Source organism: Chenopodium album, chromosome 3 (genome assembly GCF_948465745.1).
Source record: "Chenopodium album chromosome 3, dcCheAlbu1.1, whole genome shotgun sequence".
NCBI lineage: Eukaryota > Viridiplantae > Streptophyta > Magnoliopsida > Caryophyllales > Amaranthaceae > Chenopodium > Chenopodium album.
In genome coordinates, this window is record NC_137836.1 from 25,498,260 (window position 1) to 25,526,246 (window position 27,987).

The window sequence follows — 27,987 nt, forward strand, 5'->3', positions numbered from 1 at the left end:
TTAACCATTGGATCAACAAATAGCTTGAATTGTTGTAGCTAAAGAAGATGATGTGGCATGCCAAGCTATTAAATAAATTAGCCAACCATTGTAGTTGCTCTAATAGTCAACGTCGTGTTTCGGCATGCGTGTTTGGTCAAAGTGTAACACTTAAAAAAACACGGAGGGAATATTAAATATTTAAGCATGACTCAAGAATCACAGCGTAAAACATATTTAAACATTGTTGGCATCTATTTAGGGGCGCTCCATTACCAATAACTCAATGAGGATGATCTTAGGCTCTTAGCAATCAAAAGCAAGTGGTAGAATGAACAAAAGAGAGAATATTAATTTTAACAGATGAATATAATAAGAATTTTAGAAAAGGAAGGTAGTAAGCAGAAGAGTTGAAAGCTTTTCCAATATATACCATGGGTAGCAGTAAACCTGTAACTGGTTATACGGATCACAATACTTTTACTCTTATGGAGAAAGGCATGAACATATCTACTGAAGGGAGTTGTAAAATAATATCAAAACAACTGAAATTCCGATTATGACCGGAAAGGCTGAGACGAGGTATAATGCTCCATATCCCTGAAATCCAATAAACCATTTTGTTAGGACACGGTTAGCTGCTGAAATGGCATATCATCGATCTGAGTATGCTGAAGAAACCTATTAATGCATTTGTTTGATGATTTAAGCATTCTTGATTAGCTGGGATTTGTGGATGATGAGAATTATAGCTCAACAACATATTTCCTATTCTATACCAAATTTTAGGCGTCCCGTTCACAACTGTGAAATGAGTGTCCTAGTAGTCTATCAGCAGTAAAAAAATCTTTCATTTTATATTTACCCAGATCAACATTCTCACCGCTTTTTTTCTTGGTCTAGAGCTATATCATTGCATGGAGCTCAGCTACCCTAGAAAACCAACCATTTCAAAAATACAGGCATCAAATAATGACAAAAGATGAAAAAATGGTTAAAGCGTTCTCAATGAAGATAGAACATAAACTTACTACAACTGGAGGTACATCAGTATCATCAGAATTTTCAGCTGTCGCAATCTCAGCTGCTGAATCCCAGTCCATGTTCAGCCTCTTTGCAGCGATTACAGGATCAATACCTGTATCAGTTGCTTTTGCGTACAGGGATTTGTTCTTTGTCGTCTTCTTAGAAGGTTCAGCCTATCATAAAAAAAGACCGACAAGGAACCTTGATGAGAAGCTGATGCCATTAAAAGACCAATTGATTCAAGGAAACATATGTAAACCGTGATTTAGAAGAGTGAGTGGGGTCCTTTCTCAATTCCTTAAACATGTTTGGTTAAACCCAAAAACAAAACATAAGCCATAGCTGTCAATGACTCATTATGATCTAGATTGATAGATACAGAGCCAAAGTACTCCAATATCTAACGAAGTCCTCTTGCTCCAATCTCTAATGACCAACAGACCCCGTCCAAGCGCTGCGTACAGAGAAAAGGTTTGGACTTCAGACAAGTTGATCATAGGTCCCCCTCGATCATATTTGCTACAAATATTTGGGTAGGTCTCTAAAGTAGGTGTGCAGTTAACCTAATTCTATATAATTTTCCAGCAAGTTCTTTGATGCATCAGGTTAAGGATCAAACCTTTTCAATCTAAACATCAGTTCACGGAGAGTTCCAAGTAGTATTAAAGACGAGATTATCAATTCTTTGAAGTTCCAAGAGTTGATATCACTCAGCCACTGCATAGGTATTTGTGATCTCCCTCAGCTGAAATAGATTGTCAATGACCCAGTTTCATACTTTTTTTTTTTTTTGACCCATTATCATACTTAAGCTAAACTATTATGTACTTTACTAATGTTAGTATGTAGAACTCAGCTCATCAAATCCGGTTCTTGCACAAGGATATAAATTTTTCATAGGAAAGTGAGCAAAAATGGTGGATGTCACCTAAAGACAGCATTAAGCTGAAATAAGCTATGCCAGCCTTAAGCTGGAGGCAAGATGAATGTGATACTGTTGGGGACACAGAATAGGTTGCACCTATGTATTGATCTGATTTATTGCTAATAAGAAAGAAAAGCGATATAGCAGATCAGTGCACAGGACCCCACTAATTTTCAATCTGAAATAAAGAGAGCAATCTAAAGAGGATAAGGGTTTTTTTTTTTTTTTTTTTTTTTTTTTTTTTTTTTTTTTGTTGGCGAGCAAAAAAGCCAATCGAAGTTATTTGTTGTGATCTCAAACTTGAAACAAAGAACAAAATGTAAGGAAAATAGAGATTAGAACAAATGAGACGATCCCTCATTTGCTTTGGTTTATTCAACTGAAGTAACTATCTCTCTTAAGTAGCTTGACCATCATCATTCTCTAGGGTTAAGCAAATTTTATAAAGTATCCAGCTTACCATATTCAGGTTATTAATACCTTGACCATCTTTCTCTAATGTTAAGCAAGATAATTCTCCAATATTACAGGGTCAAAATTCAGCCATGGAAACATCATTATATTCAAGGATTTTCTTTCTTAATATTCAAGTACAGCTAATGGGGGAAAAAAAAAAAAAATTGACCGTAAGTACATCTTCTAAATAAGTACAGCCTCCGTTAAATATTAGTTGCAACATGGGGTATTTGTGAGATATAAAAAAATTTCAAAGTTGCAATTAATATTTAACGGAGTTAGTATATATTGAAGATTATAATGGACCTTTATCATGGACTATTTCGTTTCATCTATGCCTCAATTTTAGCTTCCTAATTCACTGTGTAGGGTTTTACGTAACATGCCAACATTAACACTTCCAGAGGGACTACTAATTATTCGGATTTGAGAAGAAATGAAATTGCAGCTCATCCAATCTTGTCTAAATAATAAAAAAGCTAACAGCACAGTTCTGTACGTGAGAATACAACTATAGATAAACAGTACATATCAAACTCATATGGAGCAAAACATTAATCTAAAACCAGCAATTTTAAATTTAACTAATGAAGATTGAAAATAGTTGGACAAAAATAAAATCTAGAGTTAAATATGACAATACCTCCAAATTTGGCCAGCTAGTCATCTCCTCTGCAAGCATACGCAAGGCAACACGATCTCGTGGAATTTTTCCATCATTTACCTGAATAGATATGGTTCAAACAATAATTTTGCTTCTTGTTCCAAATTCATCAGCTAACACAGAACTTAATCGTGTGGAAACATCTTATTTCAACTTTTATTGACATATAGAGCAAATAAATTATCTTGATGAACACAAAAAAAAAAAATAAAATAAAATAAAATAAGTACAAACATTCCTAGACTTTCATTTCTCTCCTAATAATTTGGGCACCTGTTATTCATTTCAGTCTGCCATTTATTTTATCATGTCAATTTTCGCTGGATCAATCGGATACTTAAACAACATCACAGCAAGCCTATTGAATATGAATTTGTACCATATCTTGATCCTAAACTCACAAAAATATTGGGTCACAGAAATGACACATCACAGGTGTTACTTTTACATAACATTTCGCACCTACAGAGGCATGAATTGACAAATTGAAAATTTGTAATTTGTATTTTTAAGTACATTCTTCACATAATGAATTAGAGTTGCTCAAGGGCTCAGTCAATAAAAATGGAACATAGTGTCCGAGTTTGATATGATGAACATGCATATGCATCAAAGGCTTACCTAATCCATATCTATATCAACCCAGTTGTGTATGCATTTCAACCCACCATCTTCACCAGGCCACCCCTAGCATCAAAGGCCCCCCAACTCTATAACTCATAATTCCAATTATGTGTATGCATCCCCCACCCCCCTGCCCTAAAATATAATTAAATTAAATCTGCATGCCCCACAAGAAAAATTAGTGAGGCTTCATGGTACATGCATTTTGAAAATGAATTTCAAAGTAAAAAAAAATTAAGGAAGATGAGAAGATAAGATATATTAATAGCTTTAATAGTTAAAAATAGTTTGAGATCAACAATCTAACACAGAACGACGAAGGGCATCCTGAATGTCATAATCAGTAAACACGACAAATTCAGAATTCTCGAATAAATCAACATAGGCATGTACAGAGAAATCACTAATACACCAAGATAGGTGAAGGATATACACTCACTTCTTCTAAAGCAGCAACTAAATCCTCCCTTGTTGGTCCATCAGAATCATCAATTCCAATCAACCTTCGCCTCTCAACTTCTCTAGGGTCCTCAATCATAATAGTCAGCTTGACCTACAAAATTAGACAAAGTAAACTCTGATTAAGGCATTCCACTCACGTCATGAAGTTAAGAATGATAGCCTTAACATAGCTTCAACAAATTGGCATTAAAAAGAAATACATCCGCAATTCAGCAGCAATAAGTTCCACGCAAGTACACATTATCATGGCATACATAAATATTCTTACTTTGCTTAATTCATAATGTATATGCTAAAGATAAAAGTATTACAAATTATATAGGATAACAAGAAAATGGAATGTGAATAATTGGGAATATAATCTCCAAAATTCTTGCCTCCTATGCTATAAAAAGCTTAAACTTACATGACCATATCACCATCCACCAATTACATCACCATGCTGCTGATTATCGACTTATTTCACAGATTTTAGGGACTAACTTAGTAATCAACTTTGGGGGTTTGGGACATTATATATGATGGAGGCCAAAAAGTTTTACTTTTTAAGGTGACCCTTCAGTACTGTTTATTAAATCTGGTGCCCTCACTACATTTAACCTTACCTTAATCATAAAATTCACTAATATACCCCTAGTTAAAATCCATATTGAACAATTTTTACCACCACTCTAACTACCCACAGGCCACACTCCTTCATTAGCTCAACCGGCCTAACCTTTTTTTTTTTTAAAGACACTGGCCTACCTTAAGCACCCAGCCATTGGCAACTACCACTTGACACCCAAAACCACCATGCAATCACCTCCAAAGCTTTCTTGTCAGCCAGGTTATACTTCACCCAAAATCCAAGGAAATCGTTATAGAGAAGAAATGCAAAATTGTGGGATTGGGTAGTGCTTTAATGGCATAAGTGGCGGTTTGGTTAGTGGTTTTGCAACTTAGGTTGTCGTTTTGGTGGTGAGGCTAGGATTTCAGAGCTTAGGCATTTGATTCATTGATTTCAAAGTAGTTTTTTGGTGGTTTCGAGGCTTATGTAGTGATTTTAGGTAGGTCTGCATGGTGGTTGTTGCTCTAATTGGTGGGTTGGTAGTGGTAAAAATTGGTATAGATGGGAAAATCAATTGATGTGAATCAAGAGAAAAATTCTTTTGAAGAGCCAAATACATTGATTTTATGTCCAATTGGGTTTGATATTGGAGGGAAAGACCATAATTGGTTAGCTTGCTTAACGTGGAAAGAAGATATCTTGAAAGGAAGCAAAAATTACACACTTAACTACTGGCGAGGATATTCACGCGCCAAGATATACTCCACCGTCGACTCCCTACCACCGCGTGAACCCAGCCACGTCTTGGCTGGCGTGTGTCACTCCTAGTCAGGGTTCAAAAATGTGGTAGTATCATAACGTATCGGGCGAGTTGTAGCGGTTTTCCATTTTATCGAACCGATATTTAGCAATTTGATGCGGGTTATGAAAATACACCGCATTTTGGACCAAATCGGCCGATACACCTATATAACTATGACTTACCCAAAAAATCGTATAATTTCGTTCCATTGAAAAACAGCGAGAAAAGGAAATATAAAGAGGAGAGAGAGAGCGGGAGTGAGCTGTCAAATAGGTGAGGTTTGGAAAGTGGGTATTGGACAAGTGTCATTTTATATACCATTACTTTTTGTTTTTGACTTTTTGACTACTCCAATAAATTAACAAGTTAGTTTTCTTTTAGTCTTTATTTATGTGTTATCTATTATGTACAGTAAAAGACAATTTATTTTAGAGGGATTGAATTAATAATTGAAAATAATTAAAATAATACTAATTTTTAATATTAGAAAATGATTAAAAAATTCATTTTTAAAATTTATGACTTGTAATATTGATAAAACATATAAAATTATAAAACTAAAATCCAGTCTCCACATCCGCGATCACCGCATCAATTCCGTTACCGCGACACGTTACCGTTATCGCGATCGCAACCGAAACCGTGTCCAAAATCACATTTTCAAACCATGCTCCTAGTGGCGTGTGTCATTGCCGGCAACGCCAAGTATAGTCCCTCATTTATGTTTTAATGTTAGTTTCTTCAAGAATTTTGTTTACAAGTTGTTACCTTTCATTATAAAGGATTTTTCTTATTTTTAACTCTTAGGATAGAGTCATAGAATAAAAATGTGGTATCGGTCGCAATCGCGGAAACGGTCACGGTATCACGGTAACTGAATTGATGCGTTAGTTGCGGGCTAGCTTGCGGTTGTAGCGGCAGAATTTTGTTTAAAATTTATTTAAACTAAAAATTATATTTTAGGATTTTATTTTATTTTATATTTATATTTTATAATTAATGAATATTGTTTAAACTTTTTAGCCTAAATAACAGACGAATTTCACTAAAAATAAATTAAAAGAACACAGTTGTACAAAGTAAAGTTAAATACCTATTCAACAACAACAACAACAAAAAAAAAAAAAAAAAAAAAAAAAAAAAAAAAAAAAAAAAAAAAAGTAAAGTTAAAAACTTGGCTCAAGTACATCCACGTGGGGACATTTAGTTTTTTTTTTTAAAAAAAATAACCTGCCCCACTATCCCCACCTACCCCCACTTATGAATTTTTTAAAATAAAAGAAGTCAGATTTTTTTTCTTTCTCCTATTCAAGTTCAGAAAAGAACTCTTTTGATTCTAATGGAGGTTTCTTCATTGTTTTATCAATTTTTTTCTCCTTTCATTCTTTACAAAGCAAGAAATTCATTGGAGATTAACGAGTTGTGAAATAAAATCGATCAATGCGCGCGAAATTTACTTTGTATCAGTTGAATCGGCTAAAATCTCGATGTTTTTAAAAACACTGTGTCAAAGCGGCAAACTCGCAGCGGTAGGCTTGAAATATGGTACATACCGGCCGAATCGCGACGTATCGGCCGTATTTTTATACAATGAATAGACTATAATTTCTCTTATTTAAAGTAGATAAACTTCCTAAGGTCGTTAGGGAAGTTGTTAAGAAGATAGAGTTTGTTTTACAATTCGTTCCAAGAGTTGGTCAAATTTCAAGTCATATCCGTTCGTTTGTGTTCAATCTTCAAGAAACTCTTCAAAATTGGATCTTTATTTCAAGATTGTGGGTTTTCTAAAAACTTGATTGAAGAAGTAATTAGGATACAGTGATATACATCATCAATATTCATGGATTGGTTAGTAATTAGATTTACACAATCACCCACAAATTACGAGTTAGCCACAAATTAAGCATATAAGCAACATGGTGCAATATACAGTTGCTTTAAGATCAATTTAGAAAGGAAAGCCTTTTGGTTTCCACAATGTAGAGATTCTCACAACATGAGCTCACCATGTAAAATATGTTTATCTTTTCAGTATTTTATTTTTTTAAAAAAATAAAAAATAAATAAAAATAAAAATAAAAAAATTATTAATGTAACAAGTGGATAAACAACATAAGCTTCAAATTGTGAATTGATTTTGTTTTGTTTTGTTATTTTCCTGTAATTAACTTTTATTTGGTTTTACAAGTAATTTATAAAATTTATTTAGTAAGTTTAGATAATTTAGATAGCAATCGCGTGTTAGATTAAAATTCAAGTTAGTATTAAGTTGATTAGGTGTACTAAGGCATTAATTTAGCTAGCAAGTACACCATTAAAGGTTATTTTACATAAAGTGAAAGTAGAGGATCTCTTTTGCTTGGGTTTTAGTTAGAAATGGATGTTACTACAACTTTTCCTGGTCATGTGTGGACTTGAAGATGAGGCAGGAATAGAGTGGTTTGTGACAGGTAACCATCCTTCAAACTTTTTGAGTCATGGTTGCTCTCTTCTAGTCTATGTGGATTTTTTGACATAAAAAGATATTTGATGGTGTTTTTTGAGAGGCATAAAGCCAGTCTTATAGGTTATGGAAAAACACATAGCAGGGTGTTGATTGTGATGAGACCTTTAGTCTGGTTGTCAAACCAGCCACTATTCATACTGTTCTTAGTATTGCTCTTTCTAAGTCTTAGGCCCATTTATCAGTTCAATGTCAAGAATGCTTTCATAATGGTTATCTCAACTAGACTTATACGCATCAGCTCATAAGTTTCCGCGACAAAAGTTGCCTCGATCATGTGTTTACCAAAGAAATCTCTCTATGGCCTTAAAAAGGCTCCTGGTATCGGCGTTTTGCAGATTTAGTAGCTAGTATAGGTTTTTCTCACAGTTTATCTATAACTCACTATTCATTTACAATCAGGGCTCGGATACGTATATATTATGTTGTATGTTGATGATATTATTCTTACAACATCATCTGGTCGATTAAGAAAGCATATATGGCTCTTTAGGTGTCGAGCTCCCTAACAAGGATCTCGGTCTTCTAAGCTTCCTTTTAAAATTGTTATGTCGCGCGACGCTAATGGTATGTTCTTATAACAGAAACAGTATGCCATAAAGATCATAGAGCCTCGAAGCTAACTGCAGTTCTTATCCTACTCCTATTGACTCCAAACCAAAACTTAGTGCCCAGAAGCCATCTTGCTGGTGCTTTACAATATCTAACTTTTATTAGACCTGGCATCTCTTATGCAGTTCAACACGTCTGGCTTCACATGCATGATCCCAAGACGAGCATATAAGTGCTTAAAAGCGTATATTGCGCTATTTGCAAGACACATTGTCTCATGGTCTACACTTGAATAAATCTTCTCTCAACAAGCTTACTTATCTCTTGATTAGGGAGGAATCCCGGATACTAGACATTCTACTTCTGGTTACTGTGTTTTTCTAGGTGACAAATTGATCTCTTAGTCGTCCAAAACATAACTAACTTTGTCCAATATCGAGGAGTAGCTAATGTTGTTTTTATTCTTGTTGATCCAAAATTTATTGCTTGAACTTTATTGTCGTATTTATATAGCTACTCTGGTTTATTGTGACAATGCGAGTGGCATTTATTTATTAGGGAATCCGGTACAACATCAGCATAACAAGCACATTGAAATGGACATTCACTTTGTCAGGAAAAAGTCACTAAAAACGAAGTATGAGTGGTACATTTTCTTTCCCGTTATTAGATCGTTAATATATTTACGAAAGGCATATCTCATATTTTATTTGAAGATTTTCAAGACTGTCTTAGAGTTCGTAAACCACCCGTTTCAATTACGGGGTGTGTTAGAATATATGATACATGTATTCTATATTTGTATATATCTCCTAGTTTGTTAAGTAGTTTATATTGTGCATATTTTGTCCATATTGTTAGCTAATTAGTTTCATTAATTCTAGGCTAATTATGCTCCTATACTTTGTATATAATCTCATGTTAATAATGAGAAAGGCAACCATTTAAATTCTTTCAAAAACTATATTGTTATTTTCATGTGGTACTTGATTTTTTTTTTTTCATTTTTTTTTTTTTTTACATAACTTGATTTTTAATTTGTTTTATTGTTAGATAGCTTCAGAGAATGAAATAAAGAGGTTTTTAAGTGGAGAGACGAGAATAGTTGCATCTTATGTGAAGTTTGTTTGGAATTCATTAGGGACAACGGTAAGACAAAATTTTTTAAATGGAAAGACATTCAAATGGAAGTATAGAAAAGAATTGGACGTAAATTTAGTTATCCAAGAAGTTGCAAACACATATATATGAAACAATGAGGAAATATATCGTTTATGAAAAAAGTTGAAAGATTCGGAAATTAGTTTAGGGTAGGATCCAAAAAGAGGGGAAATTGATGCATCGAATGAATGGTGACAAATTAAAAATCAAGGTGTGTATTTGATACTTCCAAATAATTTATTTTTTAATAAAAAAAAGTTGCTACATGAGTAGGATGGGATAATACTATTCAAACGGATAAAAAATATCACAGTTTTGTAGGAACAACTTGAATTCAAAAGGTTTCGAAAAGGACACACCTTTACTCTTGAACACCATTGGATAAAATTATTCAGAGAGAAAATGTATACGTTTTCACAATAGATCCCATTGAAAACCTTATCGTGGAAAATCAAAAAAAGTGAGGAAAAAATTATTGGTGCTAATGACAGTCATATAAGTAACCAATTTACAGATGCTTTATGGGATAAAGATAATTTCGTAGAAAATTTTGTGGAACAAGCAAAAAATAGTTCACAAGTGACCAATTAAGCATCTAATTGCTTTTTAAAAAGTCCAAAACAACCTATAATAAGAAATAAAAGTGTCCAACTCAAGCATACATGGGAATTGGGAAAATGTCAAAATGTATCAATTGTTGAAAAGAGCAGAAGTATAATGGGTATAAGGATCGAAAATGTAGGAGATATATAAATATATGTACATATGAAATAAGCAGAGCTACAGCACCTACTTTATTTAATAAAATAATAGAAATTGATATAGAGAACTAAAGATATTATATTTTGTTATTATTCATTCTTACTGTTTTTAAATGAAAAATTATCACAACTTTTACAGAGTATTACAAACTAAAAGAAGAGAGGTGACAAATTTATGTTAATGTACGACTTAAAAGAAATCACATTTTACTTATTTTTAGATGTTCCTTTAATCCTCCCTCTTATATTGCAAATTTTTCTCACAAATTCCCCCCTCTTAATTTGCAATGTCTAATATCGTCTTGAACTTCTCAAACTTTTCTGAAGTTATTGCTTTAGTAAGCATATGTACAGCTTGATCTTGATCAACAATATTGATATACTCAAGCTTTATTTCTCTTTCACTGACTAAGTCATGTACGTTTAAAATGATGTCGAATCTCAATGTGTTTGCTTCTAGCGTGGAACACTGGATACTTTGGCATTGCTATTGCTGACATATTATCGCAAAATATTGTTGTTGGACTTTCTTGAATAATATTCAAATCTTTAAAATTCTTCTTAACCAATCTACTTCACATGCTACTTAGTGGCTAACATATGAAGACAATGCTACAATTTGTTGTTTCCTTGAATTCCATGAAATTATTTTAGTACCTAAACAGAATATGTAAGCTGATGTACTCTTATGATTATCTACAGAACCAACCTAATCACTATCTGTATATCCAATCAAATTATCATTTTCTTATCTTAAGCCTATTTTCTTAGTGCCTTGAAGATAACGTAATATCTTTTTTGTGGCAGTAAAATGTAGTTTACTAGGATTATTCATAAATCTTGACACCATATTCAATGAGCTAGGTCTTGTATGACTTAAGTATAGTAAAGAACCTACCAAACTTCTGTATACATTAGCATCAATCTTACTTGCTCCATCATCTTAACTTAATTTTTCATTCAATGCCATAAGAGTATTCACATGTTTGCAATTTTCCATATGAAATTTCTTTAGGAGATCCACTGTATATTTTTCTTGATTAAAGAAAATTTCTCCCTTGGTTTGTGTTACTTGAATTCCAAGAAAGTATTTCATGAGTCCTAAGTCTGTCATTTCAAATTCTTGCATCATATACTCTTTGAACTCGTTAATGAGTTTCGTATCATTTCAAATGTAGATAAGATCATCAACATAACGACAAACAATGAGAAAATGCCCATCGTTGTTTTCTTTAATGCAGAGTGATGGTTCACTTGGACTAAAATCCACTGTTCATTGAATATTTGTCATTTTTGTTATTCCGAGCTTTTGACGCTTGCTTAAGCCCATAGAGCACTTTATGCAAACGATAAACATTATCTTCTTGCCCTTGAATTTCAAAACCTTGTGGTTGCTCCACATACAATTCTTCTAACACACCTTTTTGTGCAGCTATAGCTAACAATGGTTTCAATACGAGCTACTGGAGCAAATGTCTCACTAAAATCAACTCCAGGTTTTTTAGCATATCCTTTGACAACAAGCCTTGCTTTGTGTTTCTGAATATTTCTGTCTTGATCTAGGTTAGTTTTATAAACCCATTTTAGACCCATAATTTCTTTACCATCAGGGTAATCAATAAACTCCCATGTCTTGTTTTTCTCAATCATAGCAATTTCTTCATCCATTACTTTTATCCAAACATCATTAATTGATGCTTCTTTGTAGCTAGAAGGCTCACTTGCACATAAAGCGAATGTTTCCATGTCATTTGCTTTAGATAAGTAGCACTCATAATCATCCAAATAAGAAGGCCTCTTTCTAATTCTTCCTGAGAAGATGAGGTTTCCTATGCTTGTGCATTTGACACATTATTAGGAGATCTCTACGGATTGTTTGTTACATCATTTATTGTTGTTGGAGCTGGGCTACGAGAAGTTATAGCTTCTTCTTGAACAGGATGATGAACGGAACTATCATCCTATCTCCATTTTGCTGATTCTTCAAATATAACGTCTCCGGAGACTATTAGCATCTTAGCTTGTGGGTTTAAGAGACGATAGTCTTTTGATTCATCATTGTATCCCACAAAAAGATACTTTATCCCTTTTGGATCGAACTTATCTTTACCTTGATCTTTATTCAAGGCATATGCAATACATCCAAAAACTTTTAAGTCACCAGCAACCGGTTTTCTACCATTCCAAGCTTCATAGGGAGTCTTGTTACAAACTGCTTAAGTTGATGAACAGTTGAATATGTAAGTAGCTGTATTTACAGCTTCAGCCCATAATGTTTTAAGAAGAGCCTTTTCTTCTATCATGCTTCTTGCCATTTCTACAATTGTGCGATTCTTTCTCTTTCGCTGAGGTGTTCTTGAGACCGTCAATTGCCTTTCTATTCCTTCATTTCTACAATGCTCCATAAAAGGGTTATATATAAATTCACCCCCACTATCGGTTCTCAAAGTCTTTATCATAAATCCACTTTCTCTTTCAACTAAGGCTTTAAATTGGAGAAATACACTAAAAACATTTGACTTTTGATCGATAAAATATATCCACATATCGACAAATAATTGAAAATACCTCATATTGTGTAGAGAAGGATTTCTTGTGGGGTCAAATATATCTGCAGCAATTAATTTAAGAGAAGCTTTATCTCTCCGTGAATTCCTTGTGAATGGAAGACGATTCTTTTTTCCATATATACATCCTTCACAAACTTGAATATTTCTATCAATGTGAAGTAATCCCACAATCATCTCTTTTTGTTTCAATAGTTGTAATCCTTTGTGGTTCAAGTGCCCATATCGTAAGTGCCATAGATAAGATTAATCCATAACACTTGCTTGCAATGCCAGCTTATTCTATGGCATATGAAGTGGAAAAACTTTATTATCATTCATACTTTTGCTAATATAGTACCATATTTTTTGTCTGTAACAATGCATTCCTCATTGTCGCAATTTGCTGAATATCCTCGTTGAAAAAGTTGCCTTACACTTAAGGAGATTATGTGTCAAATTAGACACATAAATAACATCATGTATGTATTTTGTGTCATTTGATTTGCTATTAACAGCAATGACTCCTCTTCCTTTGAAGTTTGCCTTTTTTCCATCACCTAAGGTGACTTGGTTTGCTACACCCATATCTAACTTATGAACATGTCCTTATTTCCTGTCATGTGATTATTACAACCACTATTCAAAAACCATAAATTGTCATACTAATTTTGTGCATCCATGCACATAAGAAATAATTGTTCACCTTCAGCATTTGCAGTGAAATTCGATTCATTTGTATTGTTTCCATTTGGATGGCAACAATCCTTGTAAGAATGATTTGAATTACGACATCTCTTACATCTAAAATAACATTCAGATGATTAATGGTTAGACTTACCACAAATACGATAAGAATTATTTGACCTTTGTTGATAATTTTGATATTGATCACGACCTCATCCTCTGCACCGCTAAAATTTTGGGTACCATGCCCTCTACCATATTGGTGTCCTCTATGATTTCCACCACTTTTCTCTGACTCTCCTTGATATTGTTTGTTTGATATGTTAACTTGGGATTGAAATGCTTGATTTAAAAGCTGATCGGTATTTGCATTTCTTTTCAATTTTTGCTCATGTGATTCCAAAGATCCCATTAACTCACGCGTTGTGAGAGTTGACAATGTCATCTTCTAAATACTTTTCGAACAACTCTTTTTTCTTCTAACGTATCACCGAGACTTCTTATTTGGTTAACTATCTCTGTGACTCGTGAAAAATAAACTAGGAAATTTTTGTCTTTTGCATTTCCAGGTTATCAAAATCTATCCATAGATTTTGTAATCTGACCGCAATAACTTTTTTATTTCCTAGAAATCCTTATTTTAGTGTATCCCAAGCTTCTTTGGATTTTTTCAATCTAAATAAGCGGGGAAATATAGTTTTACTCACGGCTGCGTGAATATATCATAATGCAAGTGCATCTTTTTTCTTGTTTTCCTTGTGTAGTTTTTGTTGTCCTTCGTTAGAATTATCTGGGAGGTCTTCATAGCCTCCTTCCACGAGTTCCCATAAATCTTGGGATATAAAGAATGTTTGCATTTGACTACTCTGATAATCATAATTTTCTCCATCTAAGATAGGAAGAGTTGGCTGGGAATAAGAGAAAAAGGGTGTTGATGTAGTGGAAGCCATGATATGATTATTCCTGATACCAAATTTGTAGGAGGCAGTGAAAGTATAATGGGTATAAGGATCGGAGATGTAGGAGACATATAAATGTATGTATATATGAAATAAGCAAAGCTGCAGCACCTACTTTATTTAATAACATAATAGAGATTGATATAGAGAATTAAAGATATTATATTTTGTTAATATTCATACTTACTGTTTTTTAATGAAAAATTATAACAACTTTTATAGAGTATTACAAACTAAAAAAAGAGAGGTGACAAATCAATATTAATGTACGCCTTACAAGAAATAACCTTTTACTATTTTATTTTAAGATTCTCCCTTTAATCCTCTCTCTTATATTGCAAATTATTCTCACATCAAACTCATGAGTAAAAGTAGTATATCTAATATCTCTTCTACCATCTCATAAGCTATACAAATTGTTAGACGTATGACTAATAATCATTATTTAACAAAGCATAGTCATTTTTGATGTTATGCTAATACTTTGTTCGAGGATGCAAATAAGAGAGAAGCTTTCTATAATTTGGAAGTTAATGAAAACAGGCTTACTCGGTTACAATAAATCTATAGTAAGATAAACACATAAAGCTTTGGTTAAAGTTTCAAAGTTTCATTTTGGAAATTTTGAACTTTATGTTTTGGTTGTTATTATATTATTGTTTCAACATTTAGGAAATTAACTTTTTTGTATGGAATTTTTCAACTTTATGTTTTGACAAACTATAATACTTCCTCCGTTGCGCATTATGTGCAACAATTACCAAAAACGGATGTTACACATTATGCACAACAAAGTAAAAATTTCCTTTTGTGGTAAGTTTTTTTGATTGAAATGACATTTCTACCTTCATTTTACTCTCAGTAAATACAATCACAATTTTAAATCAAATTTAATTAAATTATAACACAACTTATTAACCTTAATCATTGTGCACCTTCTTAGCTCTTGGTACGGTCCTAAAATCAATTGAGGACGAAGAATATGGTGTTGATCTTGTAACTGATGCTGAATACCGTGCTTGGATGAAGACTTTGCCTAAGCCAAAACCTAAGGCTAAGAAAATGAAGAGGGATTTCTTGTGGAGTAATGAAGAGATTAAAAGGAAAAGAGGTGAAAATTTCCAGGATTACTTCAAAGGTGGGTGAAAAAAAAAAGATAAAAATTCGGAGGAAGTCGGCTCCACCGTTGAGGAGGACAAATTCGATCCTGCTTACCTTGAATTTTTAAAGGATCTTGACCACAAATTTCATCCTTCTAACTTATTGTGCAGTGTAAAAATTTCTAAACCTTAATCTTTCTTATAACTTACTGTGTAGTGTTTGGTTACTGTAATTGGTCTCTGTTGGAGTTATTTGGTAACTGTAATCTATAATCTTGCTTTCAATTAATCTGCCCACTCTTTTTGTCAAGTTATAGTACGATGTATCTAGTTTCTGTTTTGATTGCATATTTGATCGCATTTCCCTTTTCTGTTAGATTACATATTTGATTGCATATCCCTTTTTTGTTTGATTACATATTTGCAATCACCCAAACCTAAATTGTATCCAAAAGTTCATGTCATAAGTTGGAGTTGTTATGAATCGACCCTAAACTAATGTGGCTAGTTTTCAAAAGTTCATGTCATATTTGATTACATATTTGCAATAGTCAAACCTAAATTGTATCCAAAAGTTCATGTCATAAGTTGGAGTTGTTATGAATTGATCCTAAACTACTGTGGCTAATTTTCAACAGTTTATGTCATAAGTTGGAGTTCATGTCATAAGTTGGAGTTCATGTCATAGCATTGTATTCATCACTATGTCTAATTTTCATTCTAATTAACACTAAGCATCACATTATGTAATGATTATGAAAAAGTATAGAAGTCATATATTTAAAAAGTTCTATTTTTTGGCCAATTTGATATGTCCTGTTGGAGTTCTTTGGTGACTGATTGTAGTTTAGTCTGTGAGGTTATGTTTGAAGTTTATTCTAATTAAGACTAAGCATCACATATTCATTATTGCTTCTATTTATATCTATTGCAGATCTTGGCTACTATTGTTTAGGTTGGTTGCTTGTTATATGTTGATGGTTTCCTGCTGTCATTAGTTGTGTGTTTTTGGTTGCATGTTGTTGTTTGCCTCTTGTTGTTGATTGCCTAACATGTTTTGGTTGCCTAACCTCTATCTTGTTGGTTTATTGTTGTTGCTGTTGTTGTTGGCACCCTATTGTTGTTTGTTGGCTGTTATTGGTTACCTTACTTATGTTGGTTGCCTCTTCTTATTGATTGCCTAACCTATTTTGGTTCCCTAACCTTTGGCTTGTTGGTTTCCTGTTGGTTGTGTTTTGAGTCCCTAGTTATTTGAAGGGTTTAGTGATAGGTGAATAATGACTTTATGTGTGTTTTAGGCTATGATGTAATCCTTCTCATGGAATTGTTCACAAATGTATTTTTTGAACATCAATTTCAAACACACAATGCTATAACATTAGCAACTCAAAAGTTTTTCATTCATTAATTCATTCTTTTCAAGTGATACACCATAGTTGCCTTACAAAAGGGACCTATTCTAACTGCAAGAGTTACATGATTACATTCACACACAAATCAAACTTTTAAAAAAAAAATAATAATAAAAAAAAAAAACTAGTCTATAGTTACACATAACCACAATTGTGTTTGAGTCTTTTACATATGGTTATGAGTGTCAATCTGATTGTAGGCCCTAAATCAAAAAACTTTATGTGCACCAAACATACACAACCTTGCACCTAATCAGCATCAACTTCCATATCCATTGACTAGTTATTGTTGGTGTGAAGGCCTGAACTAGGTACTTCACACAGATTAAACCAATTCATATGGCACTTCCAGAGAATCCCTTGTCTGTCTAATACTCTTTTCTTCGTATGCTACAATATGTAATTGTGACCACCACCTTTCTTCAGAATTTCAATCATACAACTTTACAATGATACTCAAATGTATCTGTTTGTTTGCAATAGAATCAAATGTATTGAATGATTTTTCAACTTTCTCAATTAACTCATCCACATTGTTTGGAAAATGTTCATATTAAATGGACTGAATTGAGTTGAAAAGCCCCAAATCTAAAACATTAAGATAAGGGGATTGAGGGGGTTGGTATACCATTGTGATGTTGAACCCTTGTTGTGTTGTTGCTGCCTAAAACTCCTCATCTTGGGGGATTTTGTGATTGTATGAAAATATTTTTTGCCATGCATGAGGGCCACTTTGCAATGATGGTTGGTATGACTTTGTTGAGGAGCATTTCCTGATTGCGCATCCTTGTTGACATTTTGAATAGCTTTTGTGACAAGAGTCTCTACTTGCTTATTCTTGCTTGATTTCTTAGTTAGTTTCTTGATCACAAATGGGAAAATCCCATACTTTCCGTCAATGACAACACCATTTCTGTCACGAATTGGGCTTCCAATGGCTTCCGTAAATATGACCTTAATCCTAAACCTTTTGGATTGTTGAAATCTGTATGGATCTTCCTCTTTAAGTAACAAGTAGAATTTTCTTGTTTCTGGGCTCAAATAGAACCACTTAATTCTAAACCTTAATCCTAAACCTTTTGGATTGTTGAAATCCTAAACATGACCTTTATCTTAAACCTTTTATATTGTTGATATATGTATGGATCTTCTTTACGTAACAAGTAGAACTTTTGGGGCTCAAATAGAACCACTTTTTCATCATTGTGGATGACATGATGCATGTCCACAAACGTTGCATCTTCAGTAGGTGTACCCATTGTAGCCTTGCCACCTTGTGGTTATCACTAAGAGCTGGATAGTTGGTGCTAGTGTGCACTCTGAGTTTCCCTCTTTTTTCAGTCTATGAATTGTTAACACATTTTGTTTCTTCTTACTTTAAATTTTCTTTCGGTTGTTCTTAGCCTCAGTGGAATTGATAGCAACCATTCATCAAACTACTCTCTTAGTTTAGGACTAGTTTTCCCCAATTTTTTGGTTCTGACATCTATCAACACTCTTCTGTTTTTGTTTCATTACATCTGCAAAAATTTTGTTAATTGTGCTTCTATCAACACCATGCTTGACTGCTAATTTGGTTTGTGCACCTCTCGGTAAAGTTTTATCTTGTAATGTTGATCAAATGTCATCAACAATTCTTCTTTTTCCATTCAATGTAAGATGTTTTCTACAACTGATTTGTGCCCCATTTTGTGCATCTGCGTTGTTATCATCATGTTCTAATTCTTCTTCTTCCATCAATTATTGATCCAAACAAAAAAAAAAAAAAACTGATCAAAACTTCATCTTCCATTTTTTTAGACTTTTTTTTTTAGAGAACGTGCTGAAGCTTCGACCCTTCAAATGATGCTACTTTAACCATCCACTAAATCATGATTATTTTGCTAATTTTGTATTATGTAAACTGATTGTATTTAATGCTAATTTGGTAGACTATTTATGGTGGTTGTAATTTATGAAGAGAGAGAGAGAGAGAATCGCCTTTAATGTAGTGCTCTATTCATAATCTGCCTTACCTTTTGTAACTTAATATGGCTGTTGGAGCCAAAATTTCCAATATGCGTGAAAATTTTAAAACTTCTGAAAATTTAAAGTTCCCTCCCTTTTTGTAAAATCTGTTCAGTTTTTTGCTCCAAAAAAAACGGTCCCACATGCATTTCAATTCCTCAATCACATGGGCTTCTTTTCTCTCTCATCGACTAATCTCCACTTAACAAATTTCTTCTACGAGTTTGTGCAAGCAACTTTGTTGCACATAATACGTAACGGAGGAAGTAGTTGGAAAGAAGACGTTATGATCATTCTTGGTTGCATGGATCTACCCCATGCTCAACGGGTTAGGCACTTAGGCGTTTGTAACTCTTACAAATTCTAGTTCCTTTATTGAAAAGAGTAATGTAGAGAAGTAGGAACACTCAAATTGCATGAGTCTTATGACCATGACATGTGCAATTCCAGAATCGTTTAGGGGCACTATGTCCAAATAAGATGATGCCAAATTGTTTGTTATTGAACTTGAAAAGCATTTTGCGAAAAATGAAAGGCGAAGTTCTCTTTTGAATAGTCTTGTTTCCTAAAAGTATAAAAGAACGGGGAACATACGTGAGTATATTATGGAAATGTCTCATTTGCTTCAAAATTAAAGGCACTTTAGTTAGAGTTGTCTGATGACTTGCTCGTGCATTTGGTTTTGATCTCTCTTTAAACAGATTAAGGTCAATTATAATTGTCAAAAGGAATAGCGGGTGGACTCTAAATGAGGTCATTTCTCATTGTGTTCAAGAGGAAGACAATTTAAAGTAAGAAGAAACAAAATGTGTTCACCGGACATATTCCTTACAGGATAACAAGAGAAGAAAGAAGGGTAAGGATGTTGTTTCATAATCACAGAAAAAATAAGGCTGCAACTAACGCATCCGGATGCTTCTACAGTGGTGGTATGACTCACAAAAGATACAATCCACCAAGTACCATGCTTAGCGTGCGAAAAAGGGTATGTTTCTTTCTTTTAGTCGAATTTAAGGTTAATTTAACATTGGTGCTTGAACATACTTTGTGGCTAGATTCCATAGCTAACTACTTACATGAGTGTTTCCATGCAGGGTTCCCTCGAAAAGCACGTGATGGTGAAAGATAAATCTATGTTGGTGATGGCAAGATAATTGAAGTTGAAGCTAAAGGCACTTTTAATTATCATTAACAATTGAATATTATTTGGATTTAAAAGAGACTTATTGTACCGTCTTTTACACATAATTTTATTTTTCTCTCTACATTGGACAAATATGGTTACCTTTGTTCTTTTGAAAACAATAAAGTTAGTTTATTTCATATTCAAAGTTGGTTATTTGGATATGATAAGTTATATTTATTAGATATTATTGCTTCATCTAATTAAACTTTGCATGCTAGTATTTGTGGTACTAAAAGAAAAAAATAGCAAATGAAAACTCCCCATCACTTTGGCACAAACGTTTGTGGCATGTTTCTAAACCATGAATTCAGAGACTTGTGTCAAATGGAATTCTTAGTTCCCTTGGCTATTCAGATTTTGATGTATGCATTAATTACATTAAAAGGAAACAAATAAAAAGAAATTAGGAGTCGGACAAGCTTCAAATGTATTAAAACTAATACAAACGGACATTTGTGGTCCATTCTATGATGGTCAACAATACTTTATAATGGTCATAGACGGTTATTCTAGTTATGGCTCCCTACATCTAATCGATGAAAGATTTAAAGCATTAGATGTGTTCAAATCTTATAAATCTTATAGGCAAGATGAAGAGAAACTGGACTCTATAACTATTAGTTGTTAATTTATTAGGTACCCTAACAGTCTAAGGGGTATAAATTTATAATCCACATCTAGATTAACTTTTGAAATGGGAAATGCTAGAGTTTTTAAATATTAAGTTTGAAAGGGAAGATAAGGTTAAGGAGTTCATCTTTGAAGCAAAACACATTTCTCTACCTTTGGATGCTATCAACCATGATCAGACTTCCATTCCTAACACGATTGAATAAACAAATCCAAAAAATATAATGATTTCTCTTCAGATTCAACATGAAATTCCTAATGAGTAAACTCAACGGATTCAAGAATAAGCGCCATTAGAAGATCCACTAGAGAAAGAAGTACAATTTCAGATAACTATTGTTTTACTCTAAAAGTGTGAGGATAACAATGAAATTAATGAAGAAATTATTGCACTACTTTAAGAACAAGAGCTAGATAACAAAATGTTAGATGATGACCCAATCACCGCTTGCTAAGATATTAAAAGCCCTACTTCTCAAGAGTGGATTGATGCCATTAATGAGGAGATTAAGTCCAAGATGAACGATTATGTAGGACCTTGTTTCATTGCTTAAAGGTGTGAAACCCATTAGTTTGTAAATGGATTTCTAAGAACAAAAGGAATTCAAATGGCAATGTGATAAGGCGTAAGACTTGTCTTATCCCTACGGACTCGAATAAGTCAGATGATTGTATGTGCCATAAGGTTAATGGAAGTAAGCATATTTTCTTGGTTTTATATGCGACATATTGCTTGTCGGCAACGATATATGCTTCATGAACGAAACCAAGAGATTTATATCAAATCGTTTTGGGATGAAAGATCTTGGAGATGCCTCTTTTGTGTTAGAGATACAAATTCATCCAGATCGCCATCCAATCACTCTTAGGTTGTCACAAAAGGGTATCTCAAAAAAACTTTGAAAATGTTTGAAATACAAGACTTCTTTGAATGGTATTGAAGATAATTCAAATTTATGAGTGACAACATTATTTTATGCCAACAATAATATTATTGTATGCCACAATAATAATAGCTTGACAAAATCAAAGCATATTGATCAATTGATGTCACGTTTAGAATTGTGAAAGAGGGAGGGGAGGGTAAACAATTGTACCTAGAGTACACTAGCACAAACCCCATGATTGTAAATTTCCTTGCTAAGGGTGTTACCACGTGAAGTATTTCATGAGCACACTGCTTGTATGACATAAACATATCATGGATACTGTGGTTTTTATTAAAGTATTTTCTAATAAAGTATTCAATTTGGTTTACTCATATATTAAAACATATTATTAATCCTACTAAAATCTAAAGTGTCCAATTAGAAACAGACATTTGGATCACATTCATAAGTTATTTCCATGCTATACACTTATGCTTGATTCATGTAGTTGATTTATTGATATTGTGGCCATTGATGGGTCTAGTTACATTATAGCAAATATCGCTTAACCAAAATACAATTATATATGTGAACTATTCGGACATGAATATACTTATTCGTTGTCATATAGTTTGCTCACATAAAGTGATCTAATAAGTAATTAGTAAGCTTATTTACATCTTGTTAATTTTTTATCAATAATATCTTTAGTTATCAATAAGTATAAAATCTAACAATTAAAAATTAATAATGTATTCATTAAACGATTCCAACAAGTACCCACAAAACTATATTTTTTCTTACGTATAAATCACAAACATTAGTCAAAGTAGGACAAATGAATGGGGCAAAAATTAGAAATGGAGCTAGTATTTAAAAACGAAGGGAGTATATCCCAACAACAGAGTAAAAACCATAGTGAACTGATATTTGCCACAATGAAATTACTCAAGCTATAGTATTAAAAGACTTTTATGCCCCTTATTATTTTGAAAATAACATAACAATCCAACCATTACTAACTACTAACTTTGTACCTTGACCATACTCAAGCCTTAGCTCCACATTGACTATCAGCTCCACCACCCATACCACCACCCACCTTGACTGTCCACCACCACGACTCCACCTTAACAACAAACTTGATCAATCCCACAACGGTTGACCACTAACATTGTACTTTCCGTCCAATAAAATGAGTCGACGATTGTCTGCGTTCATATCGGAGGCACTTGGTGGGGACGACAAACCTTCGACGCCGTCGAGTCAAGTATATGTCGGACTTTTTTTTTAATTTCCGTTGTACCCGGTCGCATCGGTCGCATGCTATATGCGACTACACCACGGTATAGTCGCATGTTACATGCGACTATACCGTGGTGTAGTCGCGTATAGCATGCGACTATACCGCGGTGTAGTCGCGTATAGCATGCGACTATACCGCGGTGTAGTCGCGTATAGCATGCGACTATACCGCGGTGTAGTCGCGTATTACATGCGACTATAGCGCGGTATAGTCGCATGCTATATGCGACTACACCGCGGTATAGTTGCATGCTATATGCGACTACACCGCGGTATAGTCGCATGTAGCATGCGACCGGGTACCATTTAAATTTTTTTTAAGCAAACCGTTTAATTTATACTAATTAACTTTTAATAATTATTAAAAATAACAAAATACACTTAATTTAATTAGTAAAATTTATTGATTAAAAAAATTAGTAATTTTTTTTTTTTTTACAACGAAAATTAGTAAATTTATGGGCTTAAATAAATAACAAATTTACCAAAAAAACAAGTAAGGTCAGATGCGTCATTCAATACCGCAACATAAGTAATTCTATTGTGGCATTTAGTAACCCCCAAACCATAGGGTGTAGATCTGCTAGAAGACACATAATTAAGAAGGGGATTGAATCAAATCATCATGAAAACAGCTACGCTTCTACAGTTGCAATTGTGATTATCGATTGATCAGATATGAATATTAAGGGGTCGTTTGTTCGCACGGGATAAACGAATGGAATAAACAAAGGGAAAGGAAAAGAATGGAATGAAAATACCTTACTTTTTCTGTGTTGTTTGTTTTTAAAACAAAGGGAATAAATCCCACCTGTCCAACCACCACACAACCACCTAATTCCTTCACTTTCCACCTTTTCCGTCCACCACCCATCCACCAAACCACTCGACACACCTCCCCCACCATTTGTCGTCCTTCGCCAAATTCCCCCGCCCCTTGCTGCCCTGCGCAGTTCTCCCCTCCCCTGAAAAACCTCCCTCCGCTCCCCGAAAAACCCTACAAACTAGTTACTCCCTATAAAACCCGCCGGTCGACCCTCCCCCACCCTTGAAACCCTAGCACCTTGGGTGTGAGGTTGGGGATGGCCTGCCGACCGTTTTACACCATTTTACACTGAGGGAGAAGGTTTTTTTTATAGATTTTTTCGATGATGGAGAAAGGGTTTCGGGGCATGAATGGCCGGCGAGGGTGGGGGGGAGGAGGCAACAAGTGGTGACGTGGCTGGCTAAGTGTGTAGTATGAATTAATCTTAATAAGTGGAACATCAAATATATGGAATTGTGGATTAAAGTTGTTGTGAGTAAGTTAGTTTGGGTTATTTATTGTAAGAAAGACAAGCTTTAGTGCACGGTGGATGCATATTATATGAAACGCAGGGATTGTCTTGCTCTTTACTGTTCAATAAATATATGTCATGGGCTTTGAGGGAAATATTTTGATGTGCATTTATGCAATTTGGCTTCAAAGAAATGATCTCATTTTGATGGTGCAAATCTTATTCTTGATACTGGTGGTTGGGATGGATATCTTAAAAATGGATCATTTTCTATTCAGAAAATGTATCAACATCTTAATGGTACTCAGCCTAAGGTGCCTTGGAGAAAAGTTCTTTGTAATAATCAAGCAACTCCGAGGAGCTTGTTTATAACCTGGTTGACTATATGGGGAAGATTAGACTGTTTTCCTGGAATTTAAGGTCCCCTCTATAATTTGCAAGTTGCATAACAGTGGAAATGAATCAGTTGAGCATTTATTTTTGCAGTGTAATTATTCCTTCCAGGTTTGGAGTCTGGTGTTGCAGACTCTGAATTTTCATAAAAGATTTGATTCTTTTACCAGGGAGCTTGATTGGGCCATCAAATGTGGCAAAAAAAGTACTATCAAGCATAAGCTTTTTCTGATGTTCTTTGCAGGGTGCATTTATGCAGTTTGGCTTCAAAAAAATGATCTCATTTTTAACCAGAAATGCAGGACTGTTCTGTGTTATTCCATGATATTAACTTTTAAGGTAGCTAGTAGGTGCTCTGATGTTCAGAGAGATTATTTGGTAGAGCTTTGCTGTAACTAGAGGCTTGTTTGCTTTCTCCTTTGGTGTGTTAGTTTTCTTCAGAGGCGATTTGTGCCAGTTGATTAAAAAAAAAAAGTGAATAAGATTGCTTATGGTATTCACGGCATAGAGAGAAAAAATTAGTGAATTTTAGTAAGGCCTAACAAATACAGTTAGAATGCGATGGTACTTTCAAAAGCAAAAATGAAATCAGTTGTTTCCATTACATATTGTTTGGTATGATGGGTGAGCTAACAAACTCCATTTCCAAGATAACCATTTTCACCCATTTATTACCTTCCTAACCCTATTATTCCAAAATTCCCCCTCCTCAATCCCAATTTTTTTTGGCAATTAAAAAAAAATTATTAATCACCAAGAGCAAAACTGAAACACCAAAAACTAGAAACTGCTAGCAACCAAACAAACAAACAAGCCTAATACATCATCCTACAATAAGAAAATTCCTTTGACTCTCATTACAACGACAAGCAACTCTAAAATGGACTTCCCTCACCAAAACAGCAGCAGTCCTGTATCTTTGTTGAAAAGCAATCTCATTCCTCAAAATCCAAATTGAATATAAACATTCCCTAATTATCGGGCTTTATTTTCAATAGGACTAGATTGATAAACAATACAAGCATATTGATGATTAGACAGTATGATGCTACGTGGGTGAAATATATATATCTTGATCTCGAATAGAAAAAAAAATTCATACTTCGTATATAATACTTTATTTTTATATTTTTTAGACAAATTTGGTCTTAAAGTAGTGCTACGTTACTCAGTAACAGTATGAGTGTCTTATGAATAATATATATATCCAAAGATATGCATTAATCAACTTTGTTTGAAGTCTTAACCATCCCTGTGACCACTGTATTCATTTAACTCAAGAGAAATGTTCTGTATTTTTTAGTGATATGATCTGAAATTTTTTAGTATTGTAATTTGTCACATCAATTTATCGCTAGCGCATTAGTCATTACCCCTATTCTTCATGTCAAGCAAAGGAAGTCCCACAATATCGTTGTCAAATTTTCTTTCCTTCAATCGTGTTGATTATTCTTATTAATCACACTTAATTAATTTGCTTCAAAAATATATGTTCCAAGTATAAGATCTGATATTTGGCTTCTAAAACAAAAGGTTTAAGGTGTGTCACTTCAAATTCATCTCCCTATACAAACTCCATGAAGACAATGGCAAACACCGCATTTCAGTCTATGACCACCCCTTCATCTGCCTTATTCAGCCAATTAGCCATATTGAAAATAAATTCAGAGACTTAAAACCCCATTTTATTTCTCTCTCCTTGACAAATCCACCAGGCTGCAACAACAGCAGAAGTTACACACACCCCCATAACACAGAAGTGGAAGACCAGGGGAATTGTTCACGAACAATTTGTGCATGATTATCGTTTTCTAATAGCTTCCACAATTTGCATCCAATAATTCAACATGCAAGATCAATTAGCGGCCTAAAGAACAAATAAATTGGGTTTAACAAATTTTAAGCCTCACTAACCCAATAAAGCCACATTTAACTCCCTACTCTTAACCTTCCTTTTTCCTCTCCTCCCGTCCGTCCTCTCCCCTCCACTTTGAATTTTACTTTCTTTATAGAGTAACTTTTCTAGTAAGGAATCAAACAAAGAAAAACTATTGTGTTTTAAATCCATGTAAAACCATATCCAACAAACACGGTTATACCAAATCAAATAAACCTTGATGGAACCCCCCCAAATCAAATAAAGCCTTGTTGGAACACTAACTTTTTTTCCCCAAATTCCATATACTTCCTAGATCCTGTGATATCAATCAACTTAATTTCACTAAAAATACAGGATTTTATGCACTTAAAATGCGGGTTTATCTTCTTTTTACAAAGAATTGTAAGAAATTCCAAGAGTGGGTGCATCACCAATTGTAAGAAATTAAGCAAAATTAAAAATTAGGTACCTCTCCAAAAAGCATGTCCCTGTTTTTCCTGAGAAGCTCCAAAACCTAAACAAGAATGATCCAATAAAATCAAAATTCATAATACAATAAAATCAAACAATAAGACATACTACAAACAGAGAAGATAGAATTACTCTTTTAATTCGGCTAATGTATTCGAGATTCTCAGGAGTAGGTTCGGGTTCTACATCGTCTTCGTCATCCTCAAAAGCGGTAGAGGTAGCCGGAATAGTCGAGTCATCCATACCAACACGGCCGTGCTGAATTGAACGACGGTGGTTGACATGGTTGAGGGAAAGAGAGAGAATGGTGTTGGTGGTGCTGCTGCGGTTGAAAAGGAGTGAAGTGGTGGTGCTACGGCAATTATAGTGGTGAGATAAAATGGAAGAAAGTCTAGTTGAACAAGTTGAAGATGATGATGATGGTAGTGGCAGTTGTAACTGTTGGGTTCCCATTCTCTCTCTAAGCTTATCTAGTGAAGTTTGTTTTTTTGGTAAGGAGGTTCAAATTAATGTTTTTTTCTTAAAAATTTTATTTTAGTAGGTGAACTTGAAACATTGCATTATGTCATACGTGGTCATGTGGATTGTTGTGGCTGAATTCTTAAAATATCATTATGCGGTCATTAATGGGGATGAGCAAAAATTCAAGGTATCATGACTTGAAATCGGAACTTATTTAAGCCGAAACCAACAGATCAGGTTTCAATTTTGGGTAATTAAATTTTGGATCCAAAATCTGTAGGGTGCCATATTAGAACAAGTTCCTTGTGGAGTACACGAAATCTGAACCTATCATTTGAG

The 27,987-nt window shown here is 33.9% G+C and overlaps 1 protein-coding gene across 3 annotated transcripts; it reads right to left on the reverse strand.

The window, feature by feature from the left end:
* Positions 1 to 377: 377 nt before the first annotated feature.
* On the reverse strand, positions 378 to 27,708 carry LOC145623909 (ycf3-interacting protein 1, chloroplastic-like). Of its 3 annotated transcripts, none has more exons than XR_014110297.1 (7): positions 27,319 to 27,708; positions 27,185 to 27,229; positions 4,114 to 4,227; positions 3,030 to 3,110; positions 1,011 to 1,178; positions 845 to 912; positions 378 to 579 (listed from the first exon to the last, which is right to left on the reverse strand). XR_014110297.1 is itself a non-coding variant. In XM_081676822.1 (7 exons), the coding sequence occupies exons 1-6, from the start codon at positions 27,637 to 27,639 to the stop codon at positions 904 to 906; spliced, it is 738 nt and encodes a 245-aa protein (XP_081532948.1). In that variant the 5' UTR covers positions 27,640 to 27,707; the 3' UTR covers positions 378 to 579; positions 863 to 903. The 3 variants fall into 3 exon arrangements, 2 of the variants coding, with proteins under 2 accessions (XP_081532948.1, XP_081532947.1); XM_081676822.1 differs by having other exon boundaries at positions 863 to 912; positions 27,319 to 27,707; XM_081676821.1 differs by lacking the exon at positions 845 to 912.
* Between the last annotated feature and the right edge of the window lie 279 nt (positions 27,709 to 27,987).